The sequence below is a fragment of the Pseudorca crassidens genome, chromosome 11 (genome assembly GCF_039906515.1).
Source record: "Pseudorca crassidens isolate mPseCra1 chromosome 11, mPseCra1.hap1, whole genome shotgun sequence".
NCBI classification, from domain to species: Eukaryota; Metazoa; Chordata; class Mammalia; order Artiodactyla; family Delphinidae; genus Pseudorca; species Pseudorca crassidens.
This window is the reverse complement of record NC_090306.1, coordinates 81,158,762-81,186,056: the sequence shown is the minus strand read 5'-3', so window position 1 is coordinate 81,186,056 and position 27,295 is coordinate 81,158,762. Positions and strand designations below refer to the sequence as shown.

The 27,295-nt window shown below is 37.2% G+C and overlaps 1 protein-coding gene across 4 annotated transcripts in view; it reads left to right on the top strand.

Moving 5' to 3' along the window:
• NTN4 (netrin 4) overlaps positions 1–27,295 on the top strand; it is a 107,313-nt gene that overhangs the window by 67,561 nt on the left and 12,457 nt on the right. For 3 of the 4 annotated variants that reach the window (XM_067697593.1, XM_067697594.1, XM_067697591.1), the window contains 2 exons: positions 23,389–23,602; positions 23,963–24,078. In XM_067697593.1, coding sequence (XP_067553694.1) covers positions 23,389–23,602; positions 23,963–24,078 — 330 coding nt within the window. The remainder of the gene's footprint in view (positions 1–23,388; positions 23,603–23,962; positions 24,079–27,295) is intronic. The other variant, XM_067697592.1, reaches the window with a different exon arrangement.

Sequence of the window (27,295 nt, the reverse complement as noted above, 5' to 3'; positions counted from 1 at the left end):
AAGAGGGAGATATATTTAAGATCATCTTAAGACCAAACATATGAGTAGGACGCAGACAATAATGGACTCAAATAGACGAAAGAAAGAGTGGTTATCTGCACTTGGGTCACTCTAGTGTTCATCTCTGCAGTGAATTTGAACACCTGAAAAATGACAGGTTTTGGTTTCATTGTGAACGCAATTTGGTTGACTCTGCTCTAATGTAGCAATAAATTTAGAACATAACAATAATTCCCTACTCTCCCCCCAAATACTAAACTGTTACAGAATGGTTCTGCTTTTTTGTTGGTATAACTCCAAGAAGAGGTTTATTTGAAAAAAGAGTAGAATCTTCAAAGATCTGCTCAATTAATGAGACATTACCTGAAACATGACTGTGAAAGATATATGCAGAGCTTAAGTAGAAGTCCAGTGTGGATGAATAGTCATTTAACTACATGAGCATTTCCACGTCTGTCAACTCAGAAATTATTAGATAACAGAAACCACTCAAGACTGTTAATGGAGATGAATGATCATGCCCTTCCTTTCCCTGCCAAGGACTCCATGTTCTAGATCAAAAACAGTGACAGGAAAGGAGCAATACAATGGGAAACAATCATTTAAAATCTTGGGTTCATTTTTAATTTAAAGGAAAAATTCTATTGCTCTTGAAAATACAGTTTTAACCTCAAGCAGGAGATACCTACATGAAATATGAGTGGTCTTCCTTGTTACAAGCTTTCTCTCTTAGACTGTGGAAGATAGAATGTGCAACAGCTCCCTTTCAACCTTGAGCCCCAAATTTGGATTTACGTCATAACATTTCTCCAAGAATTCTGTTTTACTCCTGCTCCTTATTGTACTCAGACTTTCATTTTAATAGGTTTCAAACAGATCTAGAGTAGAAGCTTTCCCTGCCCCTTACGGCCGTGTCATCCTACGCCAGCTGTTGAAGCTCTTTGCACTTCGATTTCCTTCTCCCAACAGGGTTGTAATGAGAACTACATAAGCTAAAGTATGTGGAGTGTTTAGCGCGTTGCTTGTCATATAGTAAGCCCCCAAGAAATGAAAACTAGTATTATAATAACTGTTGTCCTATAAGAAAGACAGTGGGAAATAATACTATAGAGTTTCTACTCTTTATTGACTAAATATACCTTATGTCAAAGATAATTACTTCTTTAAAATCCACAGTACCTTAGGGACTAAAATGTAGTTTCCTTAACTCCATGTGCTGACTGAAGGGTCTGCTTATGAAATTTCAATCTAGAATATATTCAGCCCTAACACCATTTGTACAGGATATATTTAAATAGATATGTATGTGTGTATTCCACATCCTCAGACCACTAGTAGAAATGTCTAAAAATAAGAATGTATGGACTAACGAGCAGATGAAACAGGAAAGGAAATTCATTTGTCATTGAGTAACTTAGATACTTGTAACTGTCTTGTATAGCAACAGACAACATTTTCAAAAAGATACTGTTATATAGCACTGACTTGAAACAGTATGTTGTACAAAGTACCTAATGTATTCATTCCTTCATTCATTCATTCGTTCATTCAATGGATATACATTGAGTGCCTACTATGTGCCAAGGGCTTAGGATGTGTTCAGGAACAAAACCAAGACCCCTGTGCTCAAGGAGCTTATATTCTAGCAGAGAAGACATACAATAAATATAAGTAATAAGTGAAATATATAGTATGTTAGAAGGTGATAAGTGCTTTTATCACCAAAACAAGTTAAGAAAGATCCAAGGTGCCAGAGATTTGGAATGAGGAGTGACAAGATGCAGTATTTTTTTTTATTTTCCCCCAGTTTTATTGAGAAATGATTGGCATATAGCATTGTATAAGTTTAAGGTGTACAACATAATCATTTAGTATATGTATAATGGTGAAATGATCACCACAGTAAGTTTAATTAACATCCATCACCTCACATAGTTACAGTTTTTTTCCTTGTGATGAGAACTTTTATGATGTACTCTCTTAGCAATTTTCACATATACAGTATGGTATTAACTATAGTTATCATGTTGTACATTACAACCCCAAAACTTATTTATCTTGTAACTGGAAGTTTGTGGGGTTTTCTGTTTTTTTTTTAACTTAGTTGAAGTTAACAAGCAAACCAGTGATTCTCAAAGTGTGGTTGCAGGGCCATCAGCAACAGCATCACGTGGGAAATGTGTTAGAAATGCAAATTCTCAGACTCCAGCCCAGACCAACTGAATCAAAAATTCTTTGGGTGGAGCCCAGAAATCTGAGTTTTCCAAGCCCTCCAGGTGTTTCTGATGCAAGCTAAAGTTTGAGAAACACTGGTCTAGTTGAAGGTTCCCCCAATTTTACTTACATTGGTTAAAACAAACCCAGTTTCTAATACCTAACTAACATTCAAGTATCTCCTATGTTCTGGTATAGCAAATGGCTGGTCACTTTCATTAGAGTAACAAGTAGAAGATCTACAAGAACAGTGAAAGAAAACTTTGAAACATTGATTAGGGCTAGATTTTAGAGAGTCTTGTATGCTATCCTAAAGATTTTAGTATTTATTCCCTAGGGTACTGGGGGCCAAGTGATTTAATTAGGAAAGTTTCATATATTTCAAATATATTTTACTGATATAATGTTCAGATTAATTTGAAAGCATTGCATATTATGCACTGCATTTTACTTTACTAATCAAACTTTAAATTCTGCAGCTTTATAAAATTGTAAGGTGAGTAAATGTACAAAAGATTAAAACTGTGACTTTTTTTTAAAATGTCTGTGTCTTACCAATAAAAAGAGAAATAGAAAGGTTTATTGGCAGACTTGGAGCCAAGATAAATACCTTGTGTTTTGTTTTGTTTTGTTACTGTTCTATGTTCAAGCTACTGCTCATATTCTTACAAAACGTAAAAAGGTTGCCAGCTCTAACTATGTAAATCCTAGAGGGCTCATGGCTTCAGAGTTTTATAAAAAGAGCATGAAAGAGGAGATTATTTTAAAAGTTACCCCACTACTTATATAGCTCTTCTAGGGACTTGTGCCGAAAAGGCTTTATAGGTTTTTGGTCCCCAAACTACAGTTCTATAAAAACATAAGCAAAATTTGAGAAGGTAGCTAAAACTAACAAAACACATAACTTTTTATTATTTTTTAGCCTGTGAAAATGTCAATAGAGACAGTATTTTCCATATTATAGTGTTTGATTTCCAAGGTCAGTAGACTTGAGCAAAATTAGGACATTTAAAAAACTTATTCTTTCATTCTACAAATTCTTATTGAACACTACTGTGTGCTAATTCTTGGGAATTATAACAGTGAGCAAGAGACACAGTCTTTTTAAAGAGCTTATGAGTGTGTGTGTATGTGCATATAAATGTATATATATATATATATATATATATACACACACACACACACGTGTGTGTGTGTATGTATGTGTGTATGTGTGTATAGGCAACTAGTGGTATATACGTGTGTGTGTTAGATCACACAAGTATGACCAGTGTTGTTTAGAGAGTGTACAGGGCAGCTCATAGGAGGGGCAATGAACAAGAGTTAATTTTTTGATTAAGGAGACCTGAAGTTTAATAGGAATCAACATAACATGGGTAGGAATATTCCCAGCAGAGAGAACAACCAGTGCTAAAAAGGAGCAGAAGGAAGAAAGACTATAGCATGTTCAAAGAACTGAAAAAATTTCAGAATGGTTATAGAGGCAAAAAAAGAGGGGGAGGACATTAGAGGAGTATGAGGATGAGAGAAATAGAGAAGATGGGTGGTTGGCTAGAGGTGCCCTCATCTTGGACGCCTCAGTCAGTGAGATGGTGTGGATTGAACTATCCACAAGTAGATGATAATCAGTCAATAGGTACCTTTAGTATAATTACCTGGACCCTGCCAATTGATATTTATAGGCAATATCCAAGTGTCCGAAGACCAAAGGTATCAAAGCTATTTTAATGAAAACTGCATGAAGAGCACATTAATATATTTAAAAGAAAGAAGGAAAGAAAGAAAGAAAGAGAGAAAGAAAGAAAGAAAGAAAGAAAGAAAGAAAGAAAGAAAGAAAGAGAAAGAGAAAGAAAGAAAGAAAGAAAGAAAGAGAAGGGAAGGGAGGGAGGGAGGAAGAAAACATTATAAGACAATTGTAACATACTTGTCTGGATTAGTTTCTCAACCCCTTAAATTATAGAATTCCCCTGCATCTGGGGTACTGAAAGACTTCAAGCTAGAAGCTACTACCAATAATTCATATTGCTAATCATTCCTAGTTAAAAACATGTACACAATACTTGCACCAAGTAGGGGGATTATGAAAATAACTGGTACCAATTTAGTCCTTTTAGCATAATTTGTAGGTGGTGGATGGATTAGTATGGAAGATCTGTATTTCCTTTTTTCGTTTTCTAGACATACCCTTGATCCTGGGTAGGCTGCCTGAGGAAGGCGTATCTCCATTCACTTTATGACTATTCCAGCATATGTTTGGGGCAGAGATGCCTGTGTCCACTTCCCTAGCATGGGTTTTCTTACTGGCACCTTCTTCCAGAACATTATTCTGGTTCTTCCCTTCCCTTTTCTGCGCCAGGGGTAAATTCCACCACTTATTAGCACATTCAGTTTTTTTCTCTTTCAAGTATTTTCTATACTATACTGTTTGATTGGCAATGTTTGGCAACATTTTCATTTTTATTTAGTAATATTTTCTTATCATTAACTCCCTCCTTAGCAGATGTGTCTCTATATCACCTTTACAGTTACCAAGGCTGATAATAAAGTGTATGACAAATAGGTTAATGTACTTAACAGTTATTAAGTACCTACAGTACACCACATTTCACGCTAAGTGCTGATAGAAATATCGCTAGAGCTACAACTTTTCTGCCCATTGGGTCCCACTTTACTTTTATGAGGAAGGTAGTATCAAGAAAACAAGTGGATATCTCTAAAAATTTAAACTATCTCAGTGTGTGGTTCCATCAACAGCATGTACAATGTTATTCAAAGTAACAATTTTATTATATTTACTCTACTGTGCTTACCAAGGCAGAAAAGTAACCTGATACTCAGTGTGTGGTCCAAAGACCAGCTGCACTGGCATCATCCAGTTGCTGATTAGAAGTAGCAGAACCTCTGATCCCACCCCAGACCTACTGAATCAAACATGCGCTTTACCAAAATTCTCAGGTGGTTGTGTTATATTAAAGTTTGAGAATGCTGAAGAGTACTTTTCATCAAGGGTTAAATGCAGTTAGCATTCACTCTACAGTTAATTTTAAAAAATTAGTTAGCCAGACAGAATATCCCACTATTCCCTTAGCATCCAAATTAACCAGAGTTTGCATCTCTGTTTGTATGCACATAGACTTAGATTTTTTAATGAATTACATAGAGATTTATTGAGGAAAAAAATGGAAATCTGGATGAATGTGTTTCTATGATATAGCATTTTCCAAAGTTTGATTCATGGAACACTAACTCCGAAAGGTGTTAATAGGAACTAGATTCGGGGAAATTTTTCTACAGACTTCAAATTCAGGAAGTGGTGAATTAATCAAAGGTTTCTTTTCTTCAGGATTTCTCAGAGCTTTTTTTTTTTTTTTTTTTTTTGCTCTACGCGGGCCTCTCACCGTCGTGGCCTCTCCCCTTGCGGAGCACAGGCTCCGGACACGCAGGCCCAGCGGCCATGGCTCACGGGCCCAGCCGCTCCGCGGCATGTGGGATCTTCCCGGACCGGGGCACGAACCCGTGTCCCCTGTATCGGCAGGCGGACTCCCAACCATTGCGCCACCAGGGAAGCCCTTCTCAGAGCTTTTAATATGCTAGTGTTCATGATAAACCTCCTATAGAGCTCTGAAGTCTGTCTCCCAAATCTAATCAGAGAATGCTTTTCTTACAGAGCATCTTTTAGGACCAGCATTCTACAGAATGCATGGGAAATACTGCTATTGTCTTGTGGCCATATCTATATGAAGAGTCACTTACAAAGACATATCCTAGAAGATTCCTTCTGTATGTTTGCTCCTCATTTCTAAGTGCTAGAGCCTACAACTGTTTATCAAGGAAATAATAAACTTTATATTTCTATCAGTGAAATAATTACAAACATAATATTAAATAGGCCTGGACAATTACCGTCTATTGGATTATCAGTGACGATGTATCAAAACCCTTCTCACCCTTATTTCCTAGTTTATGTCTTCTCAGGAGTTGGAACTATTGAAAGCCTGAAACAGCAGGTCGAAGTTTATAAATCATAGCTCAATTTAGCCAAAGAAGCACTTATTGGAAAAACATCTCCTCTATGGCAGGCACTGCAGTAAGCACTAGCTCTGAAAAAGATGAAAAGGTCTTCCCTAAAGGATCTTACATTCTAGATGGGGAGAAATTTATAGTAACAGATCATTTCAATACACTGTGGTGACGGTAATGATATAATAGTAATAGCTGACATTTATTGAGTGCCTACTCTTTTCTGTTCACTGTTCAAAGGGCTGTATATTTAGTAACTCACTTAACTTTCACAAAAGCACAAAAGTATTAATGTCCCCCCATCATATGAGGAAAATGCAATGAAAGTGACACATGAAGTGCCTCAAGGAGAGTGTGGGGGTGGTGTGAGGGCAATTAAGGGGAGGCTTCCTTAGAAAGATGCCTTCCATACTTCCTTGGTGGCTGTTTTTATTTTTTCCTTTTAAAGTGCTGAAATACAAAGTTTGTCCTACTTTCTAATCTATGATTGCCTTTGTTGCCTTTAACGAGATAATCTAGAAAAGGGAATGAATTGATGTTTATTCTTCCTCACAGAATCTATATACTATACATTGAACAGAATACTCAGGACTTACTGGCCCCATGGATGTTCTAGGCTATTTTTTTCCTCCTGACAAACATCATGCTAAATACTATGGTCCTTATGTGTACACTTGTAGTTAATGGCCATAAGTTCACCAAAGCTGAATAAACAGGGCCCTGAACCAAATCTACTAGCCAATAGATTTATTCCTGTGAGAAATTAAATCATCTTTGTTCTCAATTCCTCTTTATTTTAACCTTAACTAGAGTCAACTGTGGGACCCAAACAATCAACTACACATTTTCATAGTCAAGAAATTACTTCTGAGGATTTTAGAGATGTTGTTTGTTCTTTTTTAAGACTAGTGGAGATCATTGAAACTGAATTTATTTCTACAACTCAGAAAAAAAAATTTTTTTTTTAAAGACAGTGCATTTAACGTCTATAAACACAAGAGACAACGTGAATCTCTCCAGCTGAATCTAGGGCTGAGAGCAGAATGGAGGCGCAAACTGGTTGTTAAGATACATGAGAAATATAACTATCACTGTGTACTGAGACACTTGGAGGAATACTGTCTCTTTGTTCTAAAAGAGAAGTCTCTTCTACACAGATGTAGAGACAGACGTAGGGACACCAAGGGGGGAAAGTGTGTGTGTGTGTGTGTGTGTGTGTGTGTGTGTGTGTGTGTGATGAACTGGGAGATTGGAATCGACATATATACACTAATGTGTATAAAATGGAAAACTAATAAGAACCTACTGTGTAAAAAAATAAATAAAGAGAAGCTTCTTCTAGAGTAGCTCACTTGAAATCTTTAAAGTCACTTATGTGCCTTTAGTAGCCTATAACCTAAGTAGATTTTCCTATGGCAAGCATATTAAAAATAGAATAATCCTACTGGACAGTGGCACGCTGGCTTTCTAGGGGGGAGAAAGCCCTGATTTGTAGCACTGGTCAATTTCTATGGTTTAAATATTCCCACCATGGGGATTTCCCTGGTGGTCCATGGTTAAGACTCCACACTCCCAATGCAGGGGACCCAGGTTCGATCCCTGGTCAGGGAACTAGGTCCTACATGCATGTCACAACTAAGAGTTCGCATGCTGCAACTAAAGATCCCGCGTGCCACAACTAAAAGATCCTGCATGCCGCAACAAAGACCCCACACGTGGCAATGAAGATCCCATGTGCCGCAACTAAGACCCGGCGCAGCCAAATAAATAAATAATAAATAAATATTATAAATAAATAAATATTCCCACCATGGCCTATTTCAAGCTACCATATATATATTTTTAATATCAGGAACTCAGACTCTAAGCCAAAAGTGGATGGTTTCTCTCCTTTGAACAAAGTCTGGCTTCCACTTTCACAGCCCCCTTATCTGATCTCAAGCACTGTTGCTATCTAGTAACTGGTTCCCAAACCTGTATGTGGACCAGAATCACTTGGGAAAAGTTGCTGAAATATGAAATTTCAGAGCCCTGCCCTAGATCTGCTGAATCAGAATCTCCAACAGGGATGGAGACAGAAATTTGTATTTTATTTTAAAAAGCATCATTGGTGATTCTGACTCAGCCTTTTGGTCTCCAGGCTAGCATGTGAGAACCACTACACATACTATTCCTGTTTCTAGTGTGAACTCTGTTCACTTTCATCCTTGGATCAAAGATTTTGAGCTAATTATCATCTATAACTTAATCCACTCCCTGAATTAGCCATATCTCTGGTGGAAAATCCTAAAGGATTACTAAAACTCTGGCTAGACATGTTTTTCCTGACTCAATGATAGATATAAATGCTGGTAAGCATTCATTCAATTATCTTCTCCCACATAAGGCTGTCTAACTCAGAACCTCTGTTTTTCTCCAAGAAAATTTCTGGAAGAATTCTAGGATGTCTGTTTTTCATGTAACAGTTTCAAAATAAATACCAAGCAATTCCATTCACAGGACTCCCTTACTCATAGTGTACAGGTTTATTTACCATAAATACCTCATACTTTAAAGTGAATTATTATAATGAGATTAGAATTTATAATAAAATTAGCTTATCACTACATTGACAATTTGCTTTTACTTCCATGTTTACATATTCCAGAACATAGCATTAAACTAGTATAAGTATGTTATGTTGGTATTGAAATAAATATTGAAGCCAGTACTTCATGAAGTCCCATCCTCCCCCGCTTCCCTATTCTTTTAACACCAAAGGATATGTTAAATGTTCAACGGGTGGGAAATTGATTGGGTATGGAATATTGACAGCTAGTCCATGACATTTTTCTATAGAAAATTTCCCTTCCTTTAGTGGGACACGTGGATTGAAACAGATGTTTTATAGAACAGAAGAAATGCTTTATAGAACAGAATTAGTTCTCTTTTTGGGAAATAGCCAGTTAGTTACTTTACAACGAATGAATTGACTTTTATGTCAAGACATATTTTTGACTATTGCATAGTCTCTTTCTACATCTAAAGAAAAATCAGCAAATGGAAAAGAAAGTATCATTCATTCTCTGTCAGAGTAAACAACCTCTTGAAGAACTGACATGCCCTTCCTTCTTCCCTGGTGAGACAAAATAAATGTATTCAACTGCCTTTTAACAGAGAGTGAATAGAAATAAACTTAGTCCCTCTGCCCTAAAACCTAAACCAAATGTTTACCAAGATAGTGTCTGGTTACTTGGTTACCATTACCCTAAGTAGCAAGCTATCTCTGTAAAGAAAGAGTTCTATCATCCATTCAAATCTCTCTTGTGTTCCTTCTTGCTTTTTATTTCTTCTTTCTTCTTTCTGGCTTAGATGAAAACTGTTCAACTGATGGAAATACAAGTGCCTTGAGTGGGTGACTATCTTGCTGCAGACCATCTTTCCATCCTTCACAGTCTACTCAGATATCACCTTCTCAACATGGTCGCAAGAAGAATCACTGTCTCTCTCTGCTTGTACCTCTATTTAACAACTATTTCATTCTACCTTTAGCATGGTTATTCTTTACCTTCAAATTGTCTTTGAAGTATAATTGTTAAATTAATAAAATCCAGAATACCTTATCACAATATCACCTTCCATTTTTCATTCTTGTGCCTGTATTCCAGTCCATCTCAGAAAAGAATTGTTCCCCAAGGGTCATTGACATTTCTTCCAGGAGTAGCTCAGTGGGCTTTTTCTTTCAAATTGTAGTTTTAGCAAATCCACATGAAGTCATCTTATGTCATATAAACAACATAGACATCTTTGTTTTATTTTGGAAGCAACTGTGAATGATTCCAGCATAGAACCAATATGAAGTAACTGTTTTTGAAAAGCAAACTTTAAATAGAACAGTGACTTGGCAATAAGAGTTGGGAAACTTTAATCTCAGTTTTAAAAAAATCTAGGATGTAAAACCGGAAGGTTAAGAAGTGAAAGAGCTAGGTAAAATACATATATCATTATGTAATAATCATATTAGGACTATCCTTTAAAAAGCTTAAATAACATTAAAATTCACCACAAAAAGGAGACATTTTATGAACTGATGAATAATAAAAGTCAGTCAAATTTTGGAAGAGAAGTGGGAGAGGTCATGGAATTCTCTAAAATGTCTCCAGAACAGTTCACTGAATAAATAAATAATATGCTATTCTGCATTTGATGAGAAGAAGCATTAAATAATCAAGCAAATAATTATAAAATATCTAAACTCTCAGAAAGCCTAGACAAAACTAGATGGGGTATAAAGAAGAGAACTAGCATTTGTTGAGTGGCTATTATAGGTCAGACACTGTGCTGGGCAATTTACATAAGTTTTCTCATTTAGCAATCTTTACAAGTTAGGTGGTATCTTTTGTATTTTATAAATGAGGACACCAAGGCTTAAATTGACTACATAATTTGTCCAAGTTCACACAGCTGGTCAGAGGCAGAGATTTGAACCCAGATTTGTCTGACCCCAAAGACTTTGATCCAAAGACCTATAAAGATCCGAAGAACTTGATTCCATACTGTGACCTAACTGACGAAAACAAAATGAGTAAACAAAAGCAGAAATAATCGGAAATTTTATATATATATATATATATACACACACACACACACACACACACACACACACACACACACACACTTGCATTCTTGAATCTTAAGAGCTGTATTTATCTTAAGGAATCTTAGTATAAGAAAGGTGAAGGTAAATGGAGAGTGCTTCAAATAGACCAACAAAACAGTCAGGAAAAGAGCGATACTAATGAATAAATATGAAAGAAGATAAATATTCTCAGATCAACTAGTAAACTGCTCAGGGAGAATACAACAACTTTTTACATATACTTGAAAGGTATAAGGGGACATAGGGAGGGGCAAAGAATAATTTAACTTACCTAGAACAATGAGTCATAATTATATATAATTGGATGAAAGTGAGGAAAGGAATTTCAGATTGATTAATGTGAAAAAAAATGCTTTGCTGCCAGTGAGAGGCATTTAGGGGTGGGGAATCTCTCCCACAGAGTTAGAATAAAGAACTTTTCTTGCAAATAATAAATAACAGTACTTGACTGAGTGTAGCATTAAATGTAGGAAGCAGTCTTGCACTCATGCAGGGAACAGTCTTGCACTGGGAAGATTCAGAATATTCTGTTCTGTTTGACCATTTCAGTTCTTTATGAATTTGCTGTGTTTGTTCTGTTTCTAATATCTTAGTGTTGCAATGCTATGATGCTAAGATACTAAAAACCTGTAAAAGAAATAGTATGAGCCTTTTAGGAGGTTCATCAAAACATAAAATCATTTCCTGGTTGTTGCTCATTGAGAGGCACATTCATTCAACAGAGATTAAGTTCTGAAAATGGGTCAGTCATGGTCCTAGGTTTTGGGGATACAGAGATGAAAAGACATGGCCCCTACCTTCTAGGCCTTCACAATGTACTATGGAGACAGCAATGAGGCGAAAAATCATAACAAAATTACATTGGAGGCCAGAAGACCATCAGTCATTAAGAAATATCTATTAACTGGCTATAATTAATCCATTTTTAAAAAACTCAACAAGGATTTACTCAGTGCCTATCATGTGGCAGCCCTATCCTATTCACGGTATATACAACAAAACAGTCCCTTACCCCATGGGAACAAACTATAAATAAATTTACCCAAGTAAATATGTAAATTAAAAACTGCATTAAGTATTAAGAAGAAAAGGGTACCATGACAGAATCTAGCAGAGGCTAACCCATCAGTTCCATGGAGATAAATGGAGTCAATAGGGATTCTTTCTCCAAAGGAAAAAGGAGTTAGAGATGACCCCAGTTTCTCACTAGATGCCTAGCTAGGAACTAGGCACCTGAGTGGTACCTGAGTGGCCTGGGAATATAGAAGACTGTCTTCAACAAAAAAGATAATGGTGTATGATCAAACCAAATTCTCCAAAGCAAAATACATTGTCCAAAATTATACTAAAAAGTTTTCCCATAGTAAAATTTGTCTGTACACTCAAAAGTACTTTCTTCAATTTTAACTAAAGTAGCAACCTAGGAATATAAAATCGGCTATTTAGCTTGCTAAGATCTCTTAGATATACTCAGAAATAAATAGGAACTGGCTCAGTTACAACTAGTAAACAGGAAAGGAATGATACAGAAATCAAACTGAGGGTCTGAGCAGTGGTCACATAGTGAAGCATTAAAAATAAAGGGCATTGGGACTTCCCTGGCTGTCCAGTGCTTAAGACTGTGTGCTTCCACTGCAGAGGGTACAGTTTGATCCCTGGTAGTGGAACTAACATTCTGCATGCTGCGTGGTGTGGCCAAAAATAAGTAAATAAATAAAATAAAAATTCAGTGGGAGTATATTCAAACAATTGAATTTAAAAAAAATTTTTAAAGGGCATGACTTTTGTATTTATTTGCATTGCCCATTTAAAAGCGTATAGAAGACAGATAGGAAATACACTTAAATACCTTATATTTATTTTTAAAAAGCATTTAATAGAGGCAAGAATGAATAGATCTCATGCATAAATGGATCTCTTTCTTTTGTGTGTGATGTACAGTTCAGGAGATATTACATTTCAGTACCTGATAGGCAAATCCTAATTTAGATTATTTTCTTATTAAATTTATTCTAGTGTAATTTTTTTTGAAATTAACATATTGAATATTGTGGAACAAGCTATCTTTGAATACAATGTATATAACATTTAAAGGATGAATAAAAAGATGCTCCTTAGGAGAGTAAAGGGGTAAAAACCATATTGTCTTTGAGTAAAGTTCATTTAGTTTTTTCTCTATTATTTGTAGCTATCCATCCACTAGCAAAAAAAAAAAAACCAGTTGATAGTAGAAGGAGAAAATAATGCCCAAAAAATGTAGAAGACTTCATTTTATCTAACATTTAACTTCACACTTAATATAGTAATGACAGTTCATACTGTCTCCTTCTGTTTGGAGCTGCATCTCAAAGTCATCTTCTGTTCCTTCTAAGAACCTCGGCAGGAAGCTGGACAGCTTTCAAAATGGCTTTGATATTAAAAATTCTCCATCAGAAATTCTGTAGGGCCTTGGCCTTTGCAGGAGAAAACAATGGTGGGAGGCTGGGAGGCGCAGCTGAAGGAGTGGCCACTGAGCAGTGGTGAAAGGGCTTGACGAGCAGTTTCTTTCACAGCTGAGGGCCTTGAACTTTGAGTTCTGTTTTTAGAAAAGCTAAATCAGGAGCAAATACTTTCAGGGTATTTTGCTCCAAGTGTAGCTTTTACTAATAAAATGGCAAAAGCTAGAGCCATCAGGTAATACTAAGGAGTTCGGGCAATTTAAAAAAGGTGAGATGCTAAACTCAGCAGGCTGTTTCTGCTGCACACTTGGCACTGTGGATCACTCTGAGTGAAAGATGTGAAGACTCATAGAGCTCAAGTGAAGGTGGGAATAAAGATGAAAAGGCAGCAGTGGTCTCCTGCGACTCTACCACCAAATGCTTTAGCAACCCCATCAAAATAAAGGAAGCCATAACTCTTCCATTATGTTCCTGGCCATTTTGTACCCATGTTTACATGCTTATTATGTTCATGTAGATTGACAGCTGTGACTTTTGTCCTACATTCCATGGCAGGGTATCTCCCTATAAGCAGCAGGATCATAGATAATACCCTACTTTTTCTCAACATACTGTGATCCAAAAAATGAAAGTAATAGCCGATTAATTTGTTTTTTAAGCAAAGAAAGGAACATGTAACAAGAGAGTAACCTAATTCTATAGGATTTAGATTAGTCAAGAAAGCTGTTTGCCACCAGTTCCTCACAGGTGCAAAGCAAGGAATTTCAGCATATTTTGAAAGCCAGTTAGATCATTAATTTCCTTAAAAAACAACCCATATCTATAATGAGGCAGTTATTATTCTTTCTTCTGTGTTTCCATGCACCCTGGTCTACCTCTGTTTTAACATTTACTGCCCTGTAATTATTTATTTGCATATCTCTCTTCCCTCTCTGAAGAGATACGACTGTATTTGTCTTTGTATCTTCAGCCCCTAGCATAATTCATGTTAACACTAAAGCTCAAGAACTCTTTGGTAAAGGTATAATGAATGAATGAATGAATGAATGATGGACATTTTAAAACCAATATGTTTCATCCAGATAACAATAATAGTTATTATCTAAGCATATGGTACCACTAAATGCCTGAAACATTGCTACACATATACACTATCTCATTTAGTCCTCACACAAACAACTCTATAGCCTAGGTATTTTTATTCTTCCTTCATGAATGAGAAAACTGAGACTTGAGGGGGTTAATTTCACAGTCATATAAGGAATAAGCCTCATAACCAGAATTTGAACTCTTCTAGTCTGACTCCTAAGTTTGTGCCCTTACCAACTCTATTACATTGCCTTTGTTTTATTTTATGTCTTCCTGAGATATTACAAGTACTTTCCAGACAGCTGTATTTATTGTCAGCCTTTGTGATTGAAACAATTATTAGTTTAGAGCCTTACAGATACACAAGGTTATTTAAAAACGTGTTCACCCATTGCTTCATTAATAGTTATGTTTCCTAGGAGAAAAGCAGCTCATGTCCTCTTTTCTGTGCATGCTCTATGGAGGGACAATACTTCACAAAATAGATGTAATTACAAATATATATCTGTAATATATATTTGTAAAATTTGTACAACATTTAGCAATTATCTAAATTCATTATTTGAAGGAAAATTGTTGTGAAATCTTTTGTAAAGTACCCATTTCCTCTATCTCATCTGTTCTGGAAGTTTTGTATTACTATGTCATGTTTTCTTATAACAGGACATACCAGTATAGAACATACTGTTTAAAATAAGATGTTTTCATTATTAAAGAAATCTTGTGACAATAGTGAGGAATTAAAATGACATTTTTAATAATTTTGCTTTGCCAATATGATTATGTGAGAGCAGCCTAGGGCAAATTTTCTTTTGGGGGGTAGTGGTAATAATTACTCCAGTAATGATTTGCTACCTAGGTAGACCACATAGTTTCTAAACATATCTGGTTACCAGGCAATTTTCGGCTGTCAAGAACAATTTACCACAGCTGAATATACCAAAAGTGGTAATGAAACAAATAAGTTTAGAATAATAGTATATGATGTTAGTTCAATCTTTACTATTGGGTTTTATGTCTAACAAGGAGAAAGCTGAAGTCAAGGATTTATGTCACTGCAATTGGGTTCTAATTTGACGTTCATCATAATGAATGCATAAAAAGTAAGTGCTTAGGTTGCATTTTAGAATCAGCAATTGGTAAGAAATATATGTTGGGGCTTCCCTGGTGGTGCAGTGGTTAAGAATCCACCTGCCAATGCAGGGGACACGGGTTCGAGCCCTGGTCCGGGAAGATCCCACATGCCATGGACCAACTAAGCCCATGTGCCACAACTACCGAGCCTGCGCTCTAGAGCCCGCGAGCCACAACTACTGAAGCCTGCGTGCCACAACTACTGAAGCCCACGTGTCTAGAGCCCGTGCTCCGCAACAAGAGGAGCCACCGCAATGAGAAGCCTGCGCACTGCAACAAAGAGTAGCCCCCGCTCGCCACAACTAGAGAAAGCCTGCGCACAACAACGAAGACTCGTAGCCAAAAGTAATACATTAATAAAGTAAATAAATTTAAAAAAAAAAGAAATATATGTTGGAGGATCAGAACCTGAACCAGAATCTAAGAAGAAACTTTTTTTTCCCCCCAAGCAAGAAGAAAATATATTTGCATTTTGGAAGAAAATAAGAAATGTAGATTATGTGTGTCAGATATTGCCTGCTATACAAACTTCAAGAGATAGGTATGCAAGGCAAGCCTCCGTGTGCAGTCCGAAAAAGTATGCCATGAAAGGTGTCAGGGCCTTCTGCCTGAAGCTAGTTCTGCATAGTTTCCAAATGGTATTTTTATCTTGTAATTATGTGAAAAGTCACATTGACAGAAATCCACTAGCACATGTGATAGAATCACATTCTTCTCTGGCCATTCCTGAAATGTGTGTAGGTTTTAAAATATATGGCAGGGCTTCCCTTGTGACGCAGTGGTTGAGAATCCACCTGCCAACACAGGGGAAACGGGTTCGAGCCCTGGTCCAGGAAGATCCCACATGCCACGGAGCAACTAAGCCCGTGCGCCACAACTACTGAGCCTGCGCTCTAGAACCCGCGAGCTACAACTACTGAAGCCTGTGCACCTAGAGCCCGTGCTCCGCAACAAGAGAAGCCACCGCAATGAGAAGCCCACCACACCACAACGAAGACTGGCCCCTGCTCACCGCAGCTAGAGAAAGCCTGCTCGTAGCAATGAAGACCCAACGCAGCCAAAAATAAAATAAATAAATTTATTTAAAAATTAAATAAATAAAATAAAATACATGGCAGTACAGAGAGGTCAAATCCTAGAAAGGATTGGATCTTCTATTAGAGTAAAAGATAATGGTGGTGGTGGTGGAATACCATATAATAATAGATGAGAGTCCTACATTGTCTTTCTTCTGGCTCCCTGTCTGCTGTCAAGAACCAAGTTGACTTAACTGAATCATACAGTAACTATTGGTTTAGTCACCTCAAAATGATGAAATGTTTATCCTGGATTATGGGATTTAATTTAAAGTCATAGCATTTTGATACATTCATGTTACATATTATATAATACCTCCAAATTATTTAATTAAAAACAAATGAAAAATCAAAAGTGCTTTGCTATCTTAAGAGAAAATGCCTAATGTTTTCATAATGAGGCCCAACCAAAAGAAAAAATATCTGGGGATTTAATGTGGAAATAGTGATCACCGTAACTGTATGAATTAAAATAAAACTGGTCTCCTGAGAAATTCAGCGTTTTAGAAGCAAAATGTTTACTTCTCTCTTGTGTTAGGTAAGTTTTTTTTTAATCTTGTAATAATTGTTCTTCTAAATTATGAATCTCTTTAAGGGCCAAGACTGTCTTATCCCTAGGAGTTTGTTCAGTATTTAGCACATAGTAGATGCTCATTAAATGTCTGTTGAGTAAGTGAACAGATAAATAAATGCTGCCTTAAACAAACACACACATTGTTATCCTTTCGAACAAAATCTATTATGGTGTTTTCCTCCTCTGTCCTTTGTAAATAGTTTCTTTTATCACTGCCTTTTAATTCAATTTAACAGTCTGTTTTAGAACAATAATCCAATAGAAAATAGGGAAAGATCAAGAAGACAGACTTCACAGAAGAGGAATAAGAATAAAAACAAACAAAAACAGTCTTTTTTTGAGCAGCCATAATTTGCTATCTGCTAATTGCCTGTTAAGTGCTAGGGACATACATTATGGCTCATTTAACTCTCGGTACCACCTGGTAAAATAGAAATGTGGGGCTCATAAAGGTAAAAATTTAGCTAGGAGTTGAACCCAAGTCTACCTCCACTAAACCCTTCAGGGGATAGGTGAGTGAGACCCATGCTCACCTTCAAGGAATTTACATACCGGTTTGACAGAGAAAAGTAAACCTCTGACTGTCTGAAATGCAAAGTAGAAGAGACCAGAGCGATAAGAAGAAGTGTTATTTTTAAAGCACTAGAGGGTTTCAAAGAAAGGATGAAATCATATTCAACTGTGCTGAAATAAGGAATGACTTCTCAAAGAAGGTAAACTTGTCCATTAGATGGGTAACTGGAATGGCTGCTTTGGGCTTCATACTTGGTGAGGTGGGAGAGGGTAGCAGAGGGAAGGGTGCTGCATCTCTTTTCTGAATATCACTGAATATGAGTTTTGAAGTTCTGTCTTTACAAGAAAGGTGCAAACAGAGCTGCTACCTTGAGCACTTCCACTGCTCCAAATGGTTGAATCGCTTTGACCATACCCTTCCAGCGACAACTTTAGGGGTGACACTTGAATAGATCTTAAAGGACGTGTAGAATTTTGGAAGATAGATATAGGAGAAAAGATTTCCCTATTGAAATTAATAAAGGTACAGAAACAGGAAAGGTTGGGGGTTCATTTAATTAGAATAAAGGCTAGCTGCAAGAATTCATCCCATTCGATTAGAATGAGGGCTATAGGCAAGAGAGTAATGAAAAGTAAGACCGGAAAAGTGGGCTAGGGCCATAGTATGAAGGATCTTAAATGTTTGATTAAGGGGCAGTTGTGTTTTGTAGACTACAAATGCTTCGTAAACATTAAAATTATTAACTAACACATGTTGTTGAGTAAGCAAATAAATGAATATTCTCAAGAAGATAATTTATACCTTTTGTTTTAAAAAAAAAAAAAGGCAATATTCCATGCCCTTACTGTAGTGGTTCTCAACCAAGGAGAGCATAAGGGAGGAGAGGAAGGGTGTGTTTCACATACGTAAGATGTAAAGAACTTTTGCAGACTTCTCACATTCCTGCTGGTTTGGGAACCACTGCACTAATGATTATAGGCTTAACAAAATTAAAGAGATCTAAACAGAGTACTATACCATCAATACCTGCATTTCGTCAGCTCCTGTTCTCACAAGTCACCAACACCTTCCTGTTTGACAGCATTACTGTCCTATTATAAATCTTATGTGACTTACTCATTCTGTGTTGTCTTACATTGTTAATCACTTGAAACTTTCTCATCCTTTGGTTTCTATAACAACACCTACTTGATTCTTTTCCCTCTCTATCTGGTCCTTATCTGCCTGGACCAGTGTTCCACCCTTGGTTGCCTTCTCACTCTATACACTATCCCTGGGAAATCTCATCCAGCCCTCCTAGTTTCAACCCCCATCTGCTGACAACTCTCAACACTGTATTTGTGACCCCAACCTTCTCCTACACTTCAGATTATTATTTCCAGTTGTGTATTATAACTTATTGGTGCATCCTTCAGACATCTCAAACTTAATATGTCTAACCCTGAACTCACTCTCTTCTCCCTCCCTTCCCTATCTCCACCCCAACATGGATTCACCTATCCCAACCTGCTCTAGTCATTCACTTTCATAAACTACAAACCTTAAAATCTTCCTCAGTTTCTGTTTGTCCCTCAACAATGCATTCTTCCTCCTCATCCAGATGGCCTCTGAACCCTATCAATTCACTATTAAAAAAAATAAGGTTTTCTCCCATTCCTTCATCTGCTGTCTTAGTCAAGTTCCTTGTTCTCTCTCATTTCTTTGGTTTCTCTGCCATCAGTCTCCCCCTACTGCAGTCTATTTCATACAATGATGCCAAAGTAACTGTCAAAATTAAATTATAACCATGTCGTAGTTCTGCTTTTTTAACATTTTACTTCCTATGATTCTTTATACCCATAAGACAAAATTCAACTTCTTGGGTTAGGCCCTGCCTCAGTCTGGCTCCAAACGTAACTCTATAGCTTTTTCTTCAGGCTCATCAGCTCCAACTGCTTTCCACTCAATGCACACTCTAGACACAGTAACCTTCTCACAGTCCCCAAATAGGCCCTTTCACATATGACTCCTACAGCCTGGAATGTCCTTCAGGTCAATTCCGTAAATTCTTATTTGGGCATCTACTATGTACCAGGCTCTGTTCTGGGGCATAGAAAGCAAAAATAAGAAGATAAAGATCCTTCTGTCAATGAGTTCAGAGTCCAGTAATAAGGGAGACAGGCACATAAATAATAATGCACTGTGATACACACAGAATAGAAATACATACAAAGAACAGAGGCAGCATAGAAGAGAGGGTGGTTAATTGTCCGGAAGGCGTGGGACAAGGAAGGGTAAAGGTAAAAACAATGCAGGCACAGCCAGGGGCACTGAGGCATGAAAGAGTTTCACGTTTTCAGGAAGCAGGAAGAGCTTCCACATATAATGCAGAAACATAAAATGCAATGAGGATGAACCATACACTTAAAAATGGTTAAGATGGTAAATGTTATGGTATGTGTTTTTTACCACAATTAAAATTTTGTTTTAATTATTTAAAAGAAATGCAACGGGGAGAGAATCTAAAGACAGGCTGAAATAAGCAACTGCCTATCTTCCCCTCCTTTTCACCTTGCAAACTCCTACTCATCTTTTAGGATCAACTCAGATGTCTAAATGACCCCTCCTTTGTGGATCCTATGTGAGACCCTCAGCCTGTGCATCCCTCCTCTGTGCTCTTACAGAGCTCTATCAGAGTGCTAATCACAGATTATGGAAATGTTTTGTTTATTCCTCTGTTTCCCCCACACGGATATGAGCTCCTTGACTCATATCCGTGAGTCACCATAACTTATACAGGCATAGACTCTATGCTTCTACAAGAATTATCTAATGAATTCATTAGTTATTTAACTCACGATTAACTAACCATATGCCATACACTATACTAAGTGCTTTATATACGTGATCTCCTTTCACCCTTACAACTGTATGAGGGTAGATATTGTTCTCTTTTCCATTTTATAGAAGAGAAAACTGAGAAAACGAGAGGCTAGGTATCTTGCCAAAAGTCACACAGTTAGTAGTTGATGTGAAGCCAGATTGAAGCCAAACAGAGCTTTTAATGACAAAGAAAGTAATCAATAGAGTAAGTTTCCAAGGGGATAAAGGAGGGAGTGGGATCTAGAAAGTTAATTGAGAAGATTCAGAAGGAAGAGCCGGCCGGCAGGTGTCAGACTCTGTGCTATGCACCTTGCTGAAGTAATCTCATTTAAAATAGTTTCATCCTCATCAAATCTCCGTGTAATGTAGATACCCAAATGAAGAAACCGACATTCACAAAAGTTAAATTTTTTGTTCAAAATCACAGAGCTTGTGAGAGACAAGGCCATAAAGCAAGATCTCTTCCAGCTTTCTCATTTGATTCTTAGAGAAAAGCGTGGAAAGTTGAAGATAAAGAGATTTTGAGGTGGAGAAAAGATTACCTGAGGACCTTATCAGTGAATCAGAATCTTCAGACCAAGTGGTGAGGGTGAATTAAAAAGTCTGGAGAAATTTTGGGACACCCACTGTGAGGAATTTTATTTTAAAAAAATAGGCAGGGACAACTGAATAAATAGGGCTAATGAGCATCAGTTAGGGGACCCTACTGAGGTTAGGGTACACAAATTTGTGATAAACCCAACAAGCACATTTTTTTTTTACTTTGTTCAGCTACTCTTGCTAGCCCATGAACAAAGAAAGTGTTGGGGATTGTCAAACTGAGCAGTAGGCAATCGCAGGAGTTGGGAGAGGGCTGAGGGGAAGGACTTTTGATTAATAGAAAGGACTTGCAGAAGTGGCTGATTATAGATTCTAGTCTGAGGAGCTGTCTTAGCCCATACAGGCTGCTATAACAAGATACCATAGACTAGGTGGCTTAAAAGGTAAACGTTTATTCCCCACAGTTGGAGAAATAACTGGAGGTTGAAGTCCGCAATATGGTACCAGCATGGTCCAGTTCTGGTGAGAGCTCTCTTCTGGGTTGCAGACTGCCAACCTCTGTTGTTGCCTCACATCCTTCACAAAGAAGAGAGCTCTGCATTCTTCATTCCCTTATAAGGGCACCAATCTCATCTCCCCCAAATTGTATCCAAACCTCCTAAAGGCCCCCCACCTCTAAATACCATCACATTGGGGATTAGGCTTCAACATACAAATCTGAAGCCGGGGGACACAAACGTTCAACAAATCAAATTAAGCTTTCTTCCTATACCAAACCTGAACTCTCCCACTTGTATAGGGTTGGAGAAACAACCTATCATTTTATCTGGGGTCACTATAAATTGATGACTACTAACCTCAAAAGGTGGCCTTTATGCTGCTGGCAATTATACTTCACTTCCTAAGTGTCTCATTCACTCTCCCACTCCCATTCTTCATCATCTCTCTCACCTGATGACCTTGCTTTCTATTTCATCCAGAAAATACAAGCAATCAGGGGACTTCCCTGGTGGTACAGTGGTTAAGAATCTGCCTGCCAATGCAGGGGACACGGGTTCAATCCCTGGTCTGGGAAGATCCCACATTGCTGCGGGGCAACTAAGCCCGTGCACCACAACTACTGAGCCCACGCACTGCAACTATTGAGCCCATGTGCCACAACTACTGAAGCCTGCATGCTCTAGAGCCTTCATGCTGCAACTACTGAGCCCGTGCTCCACAACGAGAAGCCACTGCAATGAGAAGTCCGCACACCGCCACGAAGAGTAGCCCCCACTTGCTGCAACTAGAGAAAGCCCGGGCACAGCAACAAAGACCCAGCGCAGCCAAAAAAAAAATGCAAGCAATCAGAAGAAAAATCCCACCGGCTCCCACCACTGCATTTATTCACTTCCCTGCATTTGTATCCATATGCTCTGCCTTCTGTCCTATTACTATGAACTAATCATGCTCCTACCCAAGTCCAACACCTCCTCTTCTACACCAAATCCCATCCTTTTTTTCCTCACTCAAGTATCCCTTTAAAAATTCTCCCATCTCTCTTCTACTCATCAATTTTTCCCTTTCTACTGGATCATTTCCATCAACATCAAACATGCTGTAATTTCCCCTATCTTAAAACAATCAAAACAGACAAAAATTCAAACCTTCACTTCAGTTCATATATCCATTCGGTATTAGCTACCACCACATTTCTGTGCCCTTATAGAAAAGCTCACAACAGAGCTGTCTGTTCTCTTGCTCAGATTACTCTATTCCCATTCTCTCCTGAGTTTTCTTCAGTGAGGTTCGCCACTCACTGTTACACTGAAACCGTTCCTGCCAAGGACACCGGTGGTCTTCATGCTGTCAAGTACAGTGACCCATTCCTGTTCCTCATCTTCTTGGACCTGTCAGCATTTAACACAGTTGATGTCAGTCCACCTCCTTGAAACTTTGTTTGGCTTCCAGAACACCATGCGCTCATGAATTTTTTCCTTTCTCACTAACTGCTCCTTCTTTGTTTTCTTTGCTGATTCATTCTCATCACCCCAAACAAAAGCCATTCATATTTAATGCCTTTAATTTTAGGATAAATTAGGTGGTTTAGCAGCAGATGTGCTTTTCTGATGATATCTTCTTATCTGTCATTTAATTAGCTTTCATTCATTGAGCATACACCAAGTGGGTAAAGGAGGAGCCTCAGAGATATGCTGTGTGGTAAAGGGAAGCCAGTTTGGGATGGCTGGGCCTAATCTCCACAGATAATCTGGTTACTCATTGGTCCTTGTGTGTCCTCTCTGTTGTAGTGTGTTCCTGTCATCCAGTTGGATCAGCTGTCCTTCCTTTCAGCTCAGTGACCTTCTGTGACCCCAGCAACGGTGACTGCCCTTGCAAGCCGGGGGTGGCAGGGCCACATTGCGACAGGTGTATGGTGGGATACTGGGGCTTCGGAGCCTATGGCTGCAGGCCTTGTGACTGTGCAGGGAGCTGCGACCCTCTCACAGGAGACTGCATCAGCAGGTGAATGTGCATGGCTCTTGTTCTCACCTCTGTGTCTTTCAGATTCTTTTGAAGATCTGGTAGTGATTTGGAAAACGTTGCATGCCGCTAGTGGACAAAGATGTATTTGCACATCTCTTTAAAAAATTTTTGTTAAAGTGCAGAGTCAAGTAATTTGTTCTTGCAAGATTCTAGAGATGGCCTGGTTCATTCTGTAAAATAAATTATTCTTTTTAACAATAAGCCCTTTACAACACTATTTCTGAAAAGTGAAAGGATGGGAAGGTAGCTAATAAGGTTTAAATCTCTAGAAATACATTCATTTCATTCAAGTTCTAAGAAATTCCTTAATAAGTTCTTCATCATTTTCTATTTTATTAGCAGCACAGACATAGACTGGTATCATGAAATTCCTAACTTCCATTCCATGCACAATAAGAGTGAACCAACTTGGGAGTGGGAGGATGAGCAAGGATTTTCTGCACTTCGACATTCAGGTGAGACAATAGATATTACTGCGTCTAGTCATATTTCCGGGTCTGGTCTTGAGTAACAGTGATTCATGACAAACCAGAGAACAGATTTTGGATCTTACAAGGGGAACTCTAGTTCTAAGGTTAACAAAGTAGTGACCCCCGTAAGTATAAAACTCTTAAACATAGCTAAATGGTATTTAACAAGCTTTTGTTTATTTTCTGATTGTTAGAATAACATGTAATTAGTACAGAAAATTTGGGAAATGCAGAATATCACAGTAAAAAAAAAACTCCAAATCTCACTATCCCACTGTTAATACTTTGGTATGTTTCCCTCTCTCTAAGATTTTTCTTTTTTTTTTGCTGTGGACCATTTTTAAAGTCTTTATTGAATTTGTTACAATATTGCTTCGGTTTTATGTTTTGGTTTTTTGGCCACGACGCATGTGGGATCTTAGCTCCCTGACCAGGGATTAAACCCACGCCCTCTGCATTGGAAGGCGAAATCTTAACCACTGGACCGCCAGGGAAGTCCCTTCCTCTCTCTAAAACATACTGTTTTACACAGTTGAGAGCTAACTCAATGGAAATGTACAGATTCATTTAAAGGAAAAACATTCTTACAGACCTAGTGTATGTAACTCAGTACAAAGCAAAAGCTAGCTGTGAACTCCTTATGTTTAAAGCTTTTAACCAACAATAAAACAAAAATAATTTTACAAACTAAATATAAGCCAAATAAAACTAATAAAATTCAAATTAACATTAATTGAATATGAAAAATGATTTTTACTGAAGCCAAAACACTGTTTACTACATAAATATGATTCCTTGAGTTTATCAAGTCTATACTCCTCTTTATTCTGATTTAATTTTCCTGTGATGTTTACATGTTCTGTCATTTGAGGAGCAGGCTGTGATACTGGCGTGAACACATAATTTCTGTGTTCATCCTATCTCTATTCTTTTCTCATAGAAACTCAAGTGGTTCTATTTAGCATCAACTTAAATCATGTCACAAATACAAATGCGGACAAGAAATCTTGTTGTCAGCATTTGGTTGTAAAGTGCTCACCAAATCATCCAAATAAAACTTAAAATAACATTAAAATATTTTTTATTATTAAACATGACAAACACCAAAAATGTGATATGAACACCCATATGAACACCTTCTAGTGTTATCAAATCTTGATTTTGCCATAATTGCCTCATATTTTTATTTAAATTCTACAGATGCATTTGAAGCCCCTGATGTACCAATCTACAAGTTGACTAGCCTTCCTTACTCCACAGAATAACCACTAACCTGAATTTTGGTGTTCATCATCCACTTTCACATTTTTAGTATTTTACTATATATATATATTAAATAGTATATAATTAATATATTTATATATTTATGTAATGTTTTTAAAATCTCATGTACATGATAACTTACCTACCCTTTAAATTTTTTTTTTTTTAGTTAAATGTGTACTTTTTTTAGATTTATCCATTCTATTATATGAATACAACACTCTGTATTCTCCCATTGTTTGCCATTTAGGTTATTTCCAATTTCCAATTTTCCACTATTATATATAATGCTACCATGAATGTTCTCTTATATGTGTTATATTGTGTACTTGAGAAGGAGTTTCACTAGATCAGGGGCTGGCAAACTACAGCCCTCAGGCCAAACGTGGCCTGCCATCTACTTTTCTACAGGCTAAGCTGCCTGCTCTAAGGTTTAAATGGTTATATAAGTTATTTTAAATGGTTATATAAGTACCTACATAAAATTTTTAATTTTTCCCCATGGCCACAAAGCCTAAAATATTTATTATCTGTTCCATTATAGAAAATGTTTGCTGACCCTTGTTCTGGGGTACAATCTAGACACTGTTGGGTCACAGTGTGCTTATTGTCAAATTTACCATTTATTGCCAAATAGCTCTCTCAAGTGGTTGCATAAATTTCCATTCCACCAGCAAAGTATGACACCCTGTTGTTCCACATCCTCACAAATAAGTACTTTGTACTTATTTAACAAATGTCTATATAGCACATACAAGGGGCCAAGCAGTATTCTAACGCTTTAATAACTCAGGCACAGTTTAATTCATTCAATATTTATTGGACTTCTAAAACTGATGTTATCAAACCTCTAAATTTTTGCCAATCTGATGGGTGTGAAATGGGATCTTGTCATTTTAATTGCATTTTCCTGATTAGTAATTTTTCATGGTTTCTTGGATTTCAGGTTTCTTTTTCTGTGAATTTCCTATTTGTAATTTTCTTACTAATTTATAGGAATGCTTTATAGACTCATTCATTTGACAAATATTTATTGAATACTCATACTACGTGCCAGTGCTGTAAATCTAGTAATTGAACAGACAAAAACCTCAGTCTCCAAGGAGTTCACATTCATGCAGAGGAAGACAGCTAATAAACAAGGAAAATATTTAATGATGTTTAATATAATAGACAAATAAAGCAGGGATGTGGGATAAGAAATACTTGAGAGGGACATACTTTTAAATGGGGTGATCAGAAAAGTCCTATGAAAGGACTTTTGAGAAAAAAACCTGAGGAAGGTAAGGGATGAGCTATACAGATAACAGAGGAAAGAGAGTTTAGGCAGAAGATACAGCAAGTACAGAAACCCTGAGGTGAGACTAGGCCTGACTTATTTAGGGAACAGCAAGGAGGCCAGTGTGGCTGAAGCAGAGTAAGAAACCACAGTTTTAATACCTTCTCATAGAGAATTTATGGACCTTTCAAGAATCAAGAACTCAAGTTATAGAAACACTTGGTATCTGCAATTCCATATCATGGGGTTTTTTTTCACTTAACATAATCTTATGATCATTTTCCTAATTGGTTTCATTTTAATTCACAACAGGAAAGAAGGTGGGAAAGATAAGGTAATATGAAGTTGTCATATTTATCTTCTTTATCATTTGAAAAGGAAAAATCTTTCCCATTAATTTTGTGCCTTAATGCTACGTAGTCTGAATTCTATGATGTTAACTTTAATAACCACTTTTGAAAGATTTCTTCTCTTTTTCTAACACAATCGTTTTCAGAATTCTCCAAGTTTGTCTGCCAAGCCAAATCTGTAAAAATCAAGGTTCTAGTGCCATAAGACATTCATTAAGCCAATCATCATGTTACTAGGGAGGGAGCTGGCAGCACACTAATGAAGCACATAACGGTGCTGGCATCAGACTAACTCCAGACTCTCACATCC